We start from the raw sequence: 12,709 nt of genomic DNA on the forward strand, positions 1-12,709 counted from the left end.
TGTAGGAGTCACGGGGGTGGTGGTGGGGGGGGGGGTAACGCAATCGTGTCATTTTGGCCCCGCCCCACAATGCTGATAATACAGGCATTGTGGGGCGGGGCCAAAATGACATGAATCACGTCGCTGGCTGCCCTCAAAGCGGGGGTTAAGAGTAAATTGCGAGGAATGTTGGGATGGGAAAAATCGCAGGCTGCCTTTCCGGGGCGGTGGGAGCTGCACCCGATTATCGGGAGGCTCCCACCCAAATCGGGAGGGTTGGCAACCCTGCCCTGACCTATTCTGTGCCTGCAGTACAGCAGAAAGATGTTACAGTATAAGCTGATTGTACAGCAAATACATCTGAATAATTCACTACCAGGACTCTTACTTGAAAGGTGGCCAATATACCTCATTCTAAACTAGGGGGGGGGGGTTAAATAAAACATGATATTACCTCTTAAGTATTCACAGCTTGGGAAGCTAGACTGCATTGTATATGATCCAACCAACCCAATATGGACTTTCCTCCTTTAAAGTAATGTTTGGGTTTGAATTTAAATAAAAAGCCACAACTTTCTGTACTTAGCACAAACACTGGAGGGTTCTTGCTGTTAGATATGCGACTATGGAACTGTCAATTTGGTTATGCAGTCACCTTACAATGACCATCAGAGATTCTGAAGAGTCACCCCTCACCAGTGGTCCAGCTGGAGACTTTGAGAAGAGCCCTCTGCAGAAGCAGTCAGACAAAACATTTCTCTCAGCTTATTTGGAATTTGTCAGACACAATATTGACCCAGGAATGAAGTTTATTAAAGCATTTTATTTCCCTGTAGCCTGTACACGAGCATGTCTTTTCACAACGCGTTTTACAGTCAGAGCAAAAAAGCCAAGTAACACAACCAGACTGACAGACACAATGGCCACCAGCACCCACTGCTCTAGGTGCCCGGACTCTGCTGCCGTTCTGGAAGCCTGGACACGTTCTGCTCCAACCACCAGCAGAGGACCCAAAGTCACCGATCCATGTTCTCTCGTAGATGGGCCTGCAGGAGAGAATTAAATCTTTGATAAAGTAATTTATCCAGTAAGTGTGAACCAGAAAATAATAAGTGGTATAATTAGTGTAGTAAATAAGGTGTGACAGGCATGTTATTCCTGTGCACCCAGTACAAAATATGCTTTAATCAACCCTGGAAAAATCTACACCCATTTGTAAACATAGTGTCATCTTTGAGGAACATCTACAGGTAGTCACTTTTAGTCAGGACATTTGGGAATCTCATGTGAAGTTTCATAGCTAAACTCAGTGCTATATTTCAGCAGGAACTCCATTCCTGAACCGCTCATTAACTATAACGAAGTGTCTTGAGCCAAAATTTATTTTCCACAGGTTTTATTTTAAAAGGCCCTTTTGAGATCCATCTACAATATAATAGATTTTCAATAGCACCACCCCAAGTTCCTGATAATATTCATCCAAAAAAAAAAAAAAAAAAAAAGTCTGGCTAAGCCATTACTGCTAACAAAAAAATAGCTTATCCTGCAATGCTGCACTGTTATGTAGCTTGTGTTTGACTACCCCAATAGACAATTTGTTACTGCCAAAAGATCCATACATTACTCAATACAAGCCCCATTTGCTACCTAAAAATGGTCATTTTCCACAGACCCAGCAGAGTTTATTAGCTTACAGATACTGTGTTACATTTCCAACCCAACTCTTGACCACCCTCTAGTGCCAAGAGTGATCAAACAGAGGCCATGCTCATTCCTGCTATTTTCTATTGAGACAATAACTACCTACACAATGTTAAGTAGGGTAACCTCAAGAATAAAGTTTGGAGCTCACCATCTGCAATTTCTCTTTTGCCAATTCTTGGTCTTCCGAGAGGAGATACCAGTCTGCTAGTAGGACCAGCACAGTTTCCAGTGTTACAGCACTGGCAGATAGTATTGGGGCCATCCGCAGCCATCCAGCTAAGGAGACAGAACAGTCCTTTTGTTATGTGCTAGCGTGATCAATGTGACTCAATATTCCTTCCATCAAGCCCTTGTGCTATACAGTGTTGGAATTACACAGTACTCAGTCAGTAATTAAAGTAATATTGTCACTAGAACCAGTTTATAGGGCTACAGCCCATCAATTCAGACAGGCTTTTCACCACTGAGGCATAAAGCATTTTAGAGTCAGAGGCTGTATATCATGCTCATACAATGGCCACCTCCAAGACATCCACCTCAACCATTATCCCCCACAATACTTAAAGAACTGGTTTGCCCGTGATTACTCTGGTGCTGAGGCATAAATATTTCCTCTTTACGGTCATGGTAATCCAACTACTCCAAGTGAAAGATGTATAGAAGCTACAGTAGGACATCCTCACCTGCTAGAGGCCTTCACATAGGAACATGCCTTGTTCATGGCATCAGGGACCTGAGTGGCTGCAGCAGCTCTCAAAGAACATGTGATATAGATCTGAGAGAGGGGATATACAATGCATGATAAAGGAAAGACAATAGGCCTAGATGTACACAGCCACCAGCACAGAAGAGGCACATTGTCCACATTCTCTACCATAGAAGAGGTAGAGGCCTGTTTAATACCAATTCTTACCAGAGAGACATCTGTCCCAGTGAACCGGAAAGCATCAATCATGAAACGAAGACGGTCTGGCTCATGCCTTGGGGATATGAAGGCGGAAGAGGAATCTTCTTGCTTACCATCCACCAAGCACCTATTGAACACATTGGTTACAGACATTGTGGAACCATTGGATCAGTCTGAACAGCGACCTGTACAACATACCCATAGGAAGCAATGATGTCATAGTGAGGGTCAGACTGGACATTAGGAGACAGAGTGGCCACACAGCTATCAACAAATAGTATCATAGGAACATGGTTCTCAGTGTCCACAGAGGCCTCTATGTAGAACATTTCCCCCAGCTGGAAGACAGAGGAAGGTCTGGCAGCGCTCCAGTCATCTGTAAGGTAATCAGAGGGTTAGAGACTAAACCAGATCCAGCACCATCATAGCCACCACCTCACTTACCAGTCATCAGCTGCAAGGAGAAAGACAGCCTCTCTTCTGAGGATGCGGTGCTATGGAACGGAACCCATGTTGGCTTGATGGCCTCACTGCTCACATTGCCATGTCTACAGAAGGGAAAGCCCACCAGCAGTGGCGCAGTGTTAAGTGTGATTATATATTAAAGGCAAAAAAAAATAAAACAACAACTTCAGTTACAGCAGCTTTGGAGTCATGTGGCTAAAGGTTGAGGCTACATTCTAAGGTTCCTGAAGTCATATGCAGTGTACCCAGAGCCAGGACAACATGGCCTTCTACAGACTTGGTCTTACCAGAGTCCATACTGCAGGGAGGAACTGCCATGGTAAAAAAAAAACAAGTAATGGACTCTCCACAGTAAATGTTCTATTCTACAAGGGGAATGCAGTGCAGATGGACCCTAAAGGCTTATACAAACATCAAGCCATGTTCTCCGCAGCCAACAGCCATTCCCAGCATAGATCCAGGAGAAAAGTTCTTTCCTATGAAGGAGAAATGCAAGGGCACATCTAGGGGTATATTCATTATGTTAATTATTGGGGTCTGAACAGACCCTGATAATTAACAGTCAAATCTCGACACGAGCACCAGAGCAATTCATCATTGCTCCGGCAAGGAGACAGCCGATACGAAAATCAGCCGTCTCCCTGAAGACCCTCACTGTTCCTTTCGGAGCAATCAGACAAGAGTGCATGCAAGAAGTACAGGTCGCGCAGGCGCACAAGAGCCCTGACTTCCGGCGGAAGGACCCTGACAGTGGTGGATTGAGCCAAAATGACTCGCGTTAGGTGTCCAGAGGACCATGCCCACCACTGCACCCAATACCCAACACCCTGTTCCCATTACTGATAGACCACCATGTAAACAGAATCATGTGAGGATAACACTTATTCCAGAAGCCTCTTGTCCTAAGCCAATAGATGTGGTATTCAGCCCACTATATTGTTACCATGCAGAAGAGTTCATCACATAGAAGCTAACCAGTGCATGGGTTCCTTACGCTTTTGAAGTTGCACCATATTACCACCTTATATTGAATATAATTTATTCTGCTCATCTGTTCTGCGCTTAGGATGACCTAGACCTTTAGACAAGGTTTTTCTAGTAGCAAAAGTCAGGATACATTGGATCCAAATTGAAGTTCGAGCCCTGTAAGAAGAACCAGGGGAAGGATTCTACCAAAGTGCTGGTTTTTAATACATGAAAATCAGTTTCTAACACTTGGAATCTGCTAGCCAGGGACCTTAGTAGCCTAAACCGAAACGATCCTGAAAGTTTAGAGCCTATCCATCTAGCATGCAGCTGCCCATCACTGGGGTACACTCACCGGTGGTAGAAACACTGGATAGGAACTACAGCAGAGTTAGTCCTGGTGATGGGGACACCTCTGGGGGATGTTGGGCTGTAGGTCAGGGTGGTTGAGTAAATCAGCCAGTCAGCTGTCATCTGTAGGGGGGGGTTGGAATAAAAATGTTTTATTCTTCCAGTTGGCAGACACTTGCAATGCAAAGAAGTTATTCTTAAATTGATCATTTAAAGCAGTTTAAGTATACTGTACAGGCCATGTTTTCATGATTTCTGTCTATGGAAACAGGTGGGATAATTACTGACCCAGCAAAATAGGCTTAAACAGACCTGTGATGGGGAGAATGTTTAGGTCTTGACAAGGTCAATTAGCTGGAGGAGTAAAGCTGGCCATACACCAGAACACCGTCCTTCCAACCATCCAACTAGCTTGATGGAATGAAGATCCAGTAATGCATGGGAACAAGGGGCAAACAGCCATTAGCTCCTGAACACCGTAAAATGGATGTAAGCTGCTGTTCAAACAAGTTGATTAAATCAAACCAATTTAACCAGCTTACCTGAACAGCCCTTCATGTTTTCTGGTGTATGGAGTATGTCTTTTGCCTCCACACATTACTGGATTTTCATTCCAACCAACTAGCTGGATGGCTGGAGGAAAGTTGGTCTGGTGCATGGTCAGCTTAAGAGCGCGAGGGCCAGCAGTAGCATTTCTACATGTAAATTCAGTATACAGGAAAATATATATTTTTAGCATGACATTCAATGACGTGAAGCCGGTCAACTGAACATTGCTTCTGCTGGAGACTGCATATTAACCACATTTGGTTGGAGCACACAGCATATTACAGTGTAGCGAGGCGGTAACTTCTGCTCAGGAGAGAAGGAAGCTGTCTGTGCTGTCACAGTCCTAGGGGCAGATGAATTAAGTGCTGGAAAGTGATAAACAACATACCAGATTGTGCCTGTAGCATCACAGGAGCCATTTGAAAGATGACAGTTGGAGCTGATTGGTCGGTCATTTATCATACTCCAGAGCTTAATACATCTGCCGAGGCTCAAACCATATAGGTACTACACTGGTACAGGGAATAATAACACCCACAATCATGGCTGCTTGCTAGTCTACACTAGAGGCTTTTCCCCCCACCCGACTTTCAAAAGTCAGATTTTCTGGTCACTACAAGTTTTGTAGTCAAAAGTCACAGCCATTTTGTACTCAAGTACTAGCATGAAAGCTAACAAAACCAAGCACAGAAATCAAATTCACAAGTGAAAATTTTAATTTTATCTGATTTAAAAGGCATTTCAAGAAATAAATTTCCCTGGAAAAAAAAAAAAAAAAAACCCACCACACATGGAGATTAGAGCTGGACATTGGAAGCCCACCATCAAAAACTGTCAATGCAATAAGTAACCAGTGCATAAAAAAAAAAAAAATTTTTTGGACAGTATCCTTGGCAAGAGGCAGATTTTAGGCTCAGTATTATATTACAGAGTCCTGTGTAAGACCAGGACCACATACAGGATGGTGATACTCAGGGTAACCAGTTAATATATAGACAATTTGTTTTTGAAAAGGCACCCATGATTTCAGTAGGAGCCAGTGCCTTACTAGACTAGGAAATGGATGGATTATTATACTAACACAGGCCACAAAATGGCTGCCTTCTTCACAGAGCAAGACATGTCACACCAACAAACAGTCCAGCATTACCTGGACTCTCTACCCACACAACATAGGATTTCAGTAGGAACCCATGTCTCAGTTACCTCACTAATTCTTAGCTGTTAAAAAAAAAAGTTGTAACATACAGGAGATAAGGACACTAAGGGCAGAGTTCAATTGTTTTCAGCCCCCTTTGTGCCCAACGGAGCTATTCAATTGATGCTCCAGTCAGGTGAGGTCAGCTGCCAGCGCGCCATTTCAGCTCGCACCCCGGGGGGTGCGAACTGAAAGGGGCGAAGAGTGACCTGTTTCGGCGCCCAAATGGCACTTTGCGTGATCGCACCCAGCACTTTGGTCAGGGGAAGATGAATTACGCAGCTAAACCAGGCCACTATGAGCACGATTAGTGCAAAAAAGAGGAACAATTGAATAGCGGCACACGGTCTCCCGTCACTTTAGACAGGAGATCCGGACCATGAAAATAATTGAATACTGCCCTAGGAGATAGTCATCAGGCAAACAAATATGTCACACTTACAGTACATAGAGCACAGTCCAGCATTACCTGTAATCCATTCCCACACGCCTGGAGGCCAATCTCAAAGACCACACTGGTATCGGTGCTCTGGGAACCAGGTTTGCAGGACTGGGGTCCTAGGCTCAGATCTGAGGCCTTCACAAGCTTCCCCTTCCCATACAGGTCTCTCATCACAGTCACCACCATTGTGTCCTCACCACACTGCACACTGATAGGAGAGCTCTGGGGTGGTGCCAGCTGTCTAGACTGAGCAGCCCCCCCATCATACCTAACAGGGGACCCCCATCCTGACACAGGCTGAGTACCCCATCTGGGAGACCCCAGGCCAGACACAGGCTGAGCAGCCCCCACATGAGACCCTCTAGGAGAGCCCCCCACAGAGGGCTGGTAATGCCTCCACCAACTGTCTGACTGGCGCCTAACCAAGACATGGTCCCCAGCACTGGCAAATCCTGAGCCATAAACCAGCACAACCACCAGCAGCCAACTCCACCTCACCCACATCCCCATTCTGCCTGCAGGACACACAGCACAAGGAGAGGAGTGCAGGGATCTGCCCTTTATACCCCTCCCATCAGCTGCTAATACCCCCACCTGGGGCAGGTAATGATCACACACACCTGAAGACTTCTCTCACCACATGCAGCCACCTAATGAGGATACAATAACAATACAAACATGAAACACCAGCAGGTAACTGCTGCCTGACAGGGCATTATGGGACTTCTAGTTCCACAACAGCTGGTGAGCCAAATATTACCTATGTCTGGTTTACAGCAGAGAAGTTCATGTAACATTTCTATGAACAGAGCTGTGGGATAAACACCTGACACACGTGAAAGACATGAAAGGTTATATGGCTGTATTGCTCTTAGGTGACATACGTGTTGCATGTTTGTGTATGTCACTTGTCTGGTGTAAGTGGGGACCTAGGGGTCTATTTACTAAGCCTTGGATTGAGATAAAGTGAACGGAGATTAGCGGAACGGAGATTAAAGTACCAGCCAATCAGCTCCTAACTGCCGTGTCACAGACTGTGTTTGAAAGATGACAGTTAGGAGCTGGTTGGCTGGTACTTTATCTCCGTTCACTTTATCTCAATCCAAGGCTTAGTAAATAGATCCCTCCCCTCCAGACAGTTCTGTTTGTATTGTTTTGAAAAAGACCACTGTGGAAGGTATCCTAAACACCAATTATCTCAATCATGTCCTCACAGCAGTTCCACGCATTGAGGATGTCCTAAATCAGCTGGTACCCTACGATACATGCCAGTAACTTCTGGTTGCTTATTTGGTGTTTACTGGTTTCGGTATCTTCCAGACGAGGTTATTAAGCCTTGAGAATGTCTGGCATTCTAACAGTTGCTACAAGGTCCTACGTGATGCCTAAAGGAGCTGGGATCCTGGGAAGGGAGGGCTCACATTTGCCAACTCTCCCTCATTGTCAGGGAGACTCCCTGACATAGCAGCAATCTCCCTGTCTCCCTGAAGACTCCAACAATCTCCCTGATTGCACTTTACCCCCATTATGAAGCTGTTATATATATATAGAAAAATATATGCATTCATATGGGATCATTAGTCTCATTTCCCTGCATTGGGTATAAGGCCCAGTGATCCCTATTATTATTATTATTATTATTATTATTATTATTATTATTATTATTATCCTTTATTTATATGGCGCCACAAGTGTTCCGCAGCGCCTTACAAAGTACACAAACAAATAATTTGACAACTGACTTACAGTACAAAATAGGACAAGGACATTCATAATATACATTGATACATAAGGGACCATAACACCTAGATATGCAACAGAGCGTAAGCAACCAGGTGTTAGGTGCCCTGGTGGGGGGTAAGAAGTTGGTGAAAGTAAAGTAAAGAGAAGTACAAAAGAGGGTAGAGGCCCTGCTCGTAAGAGATTACATTCTAAAGCATCCCTATGGCTACATGCATTGTCTGTAATGTATCAGTGTGTTTTCATCAACAAGTAGATCTTACTAACTGCTTTGGGGCTCATTCATATTTGGATGTAAGTCAGTTTTATGACACGCCCCTCAGATGTAGCAGTACACGCCTATCACATGTATGACATGACCCTCAGATGTAGCAGTACACGCCTATCACATGTATGACATGACCCTCAGATGTAGCAGTACACAGGAATCACATGTATGACACGCCTCTCAGATGTAGCAGTACACAAGAATCACATGTATGACACGCCTCTCAGATGTAGCAGTACACACCTATCACATGTATGACATGCCCCTCAGATGTAGCAGTACACACCTATCACATGTATGACATGCCCCTCAGATCTAGCAGTACACAGGAATCACATGTATGACACGCCTCTCAGATGTAGCAGTACACAAGAATCACATGTATGACACGCCTCTCAGATGTAGCAGTACACACCTATCACATGTATGACATGCCCCTCAGATGTAGCAGTACACACCTATCACATGTATGACATGCCCCTCAGATCTAGCAGTACACAGGAATCACATGTATGACACGCCTCTCAGATGTAGCAGTACACAAGAATCACATGTATGACACGCCCCTCAGATGTAGCAGTACACACCTATCACATGTATGACATGCCCCTCAGATGTAGCAGTACACACCTATCACATGTATGACATGCCCCTCAGATCTAGCAGTACACACGAATCACATGTATGACACGCCTCTCAGATGTAGCAGTACACACCTATCACATGTATGACATGCCCCTCAGATGTAGCAGTACACACGAATCACATGTATGACACGCCTCTCAGATGTAGCAGTACACACAAATCACATGTATGACACACCTCTCAGATGTAGCAGTACACAAGAATCACATGTATGACACGCCCCTCAAATGTAGCAGTACACGCCCATCATATGTATGACACGCCCCTCAGATGTAGCAGTACACGCCAATCACATGTATGACTTGCCCCTCAGATGTAGCAGTACACACGAATCACATGTATGACACGCCTCTCAGATGTAGCCGTACACACCTATCACATGTATGACATGCCCCTCAGATGTAGCAGTACACACGAATCACATGTGTGACACGCCTCTCAGATGTAGCAGTACACACGAATCACTTGTATGACATGCCCCTCAGATGTAGCAGTACACGCCCATCATATGTATGACACGCCCCTCAGATGTAGCAGTACATGGCCATCACATGTATGACACGTCCCTCAGATGTAGCAGTACACACCTATCACATGTATGACATGCCCCTCAGATGTAGCAGTACACATAAATCACATGTATGACACACCTCTCAGATGTAGCAGTACACAAGAATCACATGTATGACACGCCTCTCAGATGTAGCAGTACACGCCCATCACATGTATGACATGCCCCTCAGATGTAGCAGTACACACGAATCACATGTATGACATGTCCCTCAGATGTAGCAGTACACGCCCATCATATGTATGACACGCCCCTCAGATGTAGCAGTACACGCCCATCACATGTATGACACGTCCCTCAGATGTAGCAGTACACACCTATCACATGTATGACATGCCCCTCAGATGTAGCAGTACACACCTATCACATGTATGACATGCCCCTCAGATGTAGCAGTACACACGAATCACATGTATGACACGCCTCTCAGATGTAGCAGTACACACCTATCACATGTATGACATGCCCATCAGATGTAGCAGTACACACGAATCACATGTATGACACACCTCTCAGATGTAGCAGTACACAAGAATCACATGTATGACATGCCTCTCAGATGTAGCAGTACACAAGAATCACATATATGACACGCCCCGCAGATGTAGCAGTACACGCCCATCACATGTATGACACGGCCCTCAGATGTAGCAGTACACACCTATCATATGTATGACACACCCCTCAGATGTAGCAGTACACACGAATCACATGTATGACACACCCCTCAGATGTAGCAGTACCCACCTATCACATGTATGACATGCCCCTCAGATGTAGCAGTACACTCCTATCACATGTATGACATGCCCCTCAGATGTAGCAGTACACACAAATCACATGTATGACATGCCCCTCAGATGTAGGAGTACACGCCTATCACATGTATGACACGCCCCTCAGATGTAGCAGTACACGCCTATCACATGTATGAAATGCCCCTCTGATGTAGCAGTACATGCCTATCACATGTATGACACGCCTCTCAGATGTAGCAGTACACACGAATCACATGTATGACACGTCCCTCAGATGTAGCAGTACACACCTATCACATGTATGCCCACTTTACCATCGCGCTCATAGGTGCTGCCTTCACAATCTCCCTGACATGATTTTTAAAAGTAGGCAAGTATGGGAGGGCTTATACATTTATATTACTTATCCTTCCCTAACACAGGGCCCGATTCTGAGTGGTGCGCTTCTAGTCATTGTTAGCAAATTACGCATGCGTAGCTGATGGCAGCTGCATCCTAGTGTACTCCCTTATCACTCGTACGCCCCTCCGCCTTTCTCTGCGGCAGCTATATGGGCATTTCTGGGTGGCAACTAGGCGTTAACACTGCACACAGGAGAACCAGAGAGAACCATTTTGTTGGTGTGTCGGAGTGTTGCGGCCGTATAGCCAGAGTTACTTGCTATTCTGATTTGTGCGCATGTAAAGCGGGCGCCGCATTCAGACAGATCTGGGCGTAGAAATCTATCTTAGACAGAATGGGGTAAATCGTGGGTGTGTGTTATCACACACGGCGTACCGCTGCTGGCATTATCGCCTCTTTGCCTTAGTCGCGCTTTTGACTTTATGCTAATGCTAGTAATAGCCCCTCCCCTGGCGTAAAACCGTGTGTGTCTCCATGTGCAAGGTCTGAGACCCCCACTTTGTGCGTCCTTTGCTGTAATATTGCTGAGGGAGTCTATAGACCAGACCACATAGTTTTCCTTAAAATGGTTTAATTGCACATTGAAGTATCAGTGTATTGATGAGATTCAGGGGCGTATCTATAATGGGTGCAGGGTCCAGGGGGGGTCCCGCACCGCACACCCTGTACCCATAATATTACTTACCTCTCCGAAGTCCCACGTCGGCGCGGGGGTCCGGCGCTGTAAAACAACTGGAAAATGGCCACGGCTGCCATTTTTCCATTGTTTGCGCATGCGCAGTACAGGGAAAATGGCCGCCGTGCATACACTATAGACTCTGGGCACACTCTAGTGCCCAGAGTCTATAACTCCGGCGCTGGCTGCGCAAAGCTCAGTGCGCTGTCGGCCGCCCGGTGGAGAGGAGGGGGCCCATGTCGAAGACTGCACACAGGCCCCCTCCTCTCTAGAAACGCCCCTGATGAGATCCCTCATTAATAAGTTTCAAACCAGTATACAAATTGTATCATACCATCATAATATACATGGTATATCACCAGGGCCTAAAGCAGGGACGTGCAAATCAGAGCCTCTCCTGTCATACTCCTGTGATATAAAAATGATTAGAATCATACAAAGAAGATATTTATAACTTATAAACATCTTTGTTTATTGTAATCATTTTTATAGTTAACATTCACCAGCTTTGTGGAGCTCCCTGGGACTGCAGGGAGACGAGAGATGAGGCAGCAGCAGCTTGGCCTCGTTTCTGTATAGTCAGACACTGCTTGCAGAGCTGGGGGCGGGACCACACCACAGGCAGTAAGCTGCACAGAAAGAGAGCTAATAGAGGCATGCCTCTGAGTATGGGGGGGGGGCTGCCTTGCTCACTGATGGACACCTTGGATCTGTCATGTGACCAGGAAGTGCGCTGCAGTGTTTACAGACTGGAGTTCAGTCAGCAGCAGCACAAGAAGACACAGTGATGCAGGTAGGAGAATCAACAGACCCGCTCGCGAGCAGCAGTACGCTCGCAAGCGGGTCGATGTTCCCCACTGCGCATGCGCACGACGGAGGGAGCTCCGTCGTGCGCATGCGCGAGACCCGGGGAGCGACGGGCTCTCCATCGCTCCGGGTCTCGCACCAAAGGGGGCGTGCTGTCGATGTTGATTGACAACACGCCCCCTTTGGTGGGTGTGCCGGGGGCGTGCCTGCCAGACGGAGGCATTCCCATGGGAACGCCTACCGTCTGAAGCAGGCCCCACTGACATCACTAGTGATGTCAG

General features: G+C 46.1%; 1 protein-coding gene across 1 annotated transcript; it reads right to left on the reverse strand.

Moving 5' to 3' along the window:
• Positions 1 to 782: 782 nt before the first annotated feature.
• LOC148513805 (zona pellucida sperm-binding protein 3-like) lies at positions 783 to 7,091 on the reverse strand. Its single transcript, XM_088481239.1, has 8 exons — positions 6,589 to 7,091; positions 4,377 to 4,495; positions 3,035 to 3,138; positions 2,789 to 2,966; positions 2,597 to 2,717; positions 2,367 to 2,458; positions 1,832 to 1,959; positions 783 to 1,025 (listed from the first exon to the last, which is right to left on the reverse strand). The coding sequence occupies exons 1-8, from the start codon at positions 7,069 to 7,071 to the stop codon at positions 802 to 804; spliced, it is 1,449 nt and encodes a 482-aa protein (XP_088337365.1). The 5' UTR covers positions 7,072 to 7,091; the 3' UTR covers positions 783 to 801.
• Between the last annotated feature and the right edge of the window lie 5,618 nt (positions 7,092 to 12,709).

Source organism: Taudactylus pleione, unplaced genomic scaffold, assembly GCF_031769625.1.
Source record: "Taudactylus pleione unplaced genomic scaffold, aTauple2 ptg000268l, whole genome shotgun sequence".
NCBI lineage: Eukaryota > Metazoa > Chordata > Amphibia > Anura > Myobatrachidae > Taudactylus > Taudactylus pleione.

Coding starts and splice junctions, on each gene's coding strand:
- LOC148513805 (XM_088481239.1), bottom strand. CDS start 7,071: ATGGGGATGTGGGTGAGGTGGAGTTGGCTGCTGGTGGTTGTGCTGGTT. Junction 3,139..4,376: donor ATCCAGTGTTTCTACCACCG/GTGAGTGTACCC, acceptor TCCCTTCTGTAG/ACATGGCAATGTGAGCAGTG. Junction 2,718..2,788: donor GACATCATTGCTTCCTATGG/GTATGTTGTACA, acceptor TGTGTTCAATAG/GTGCTTGGTGGATGGTAAGC.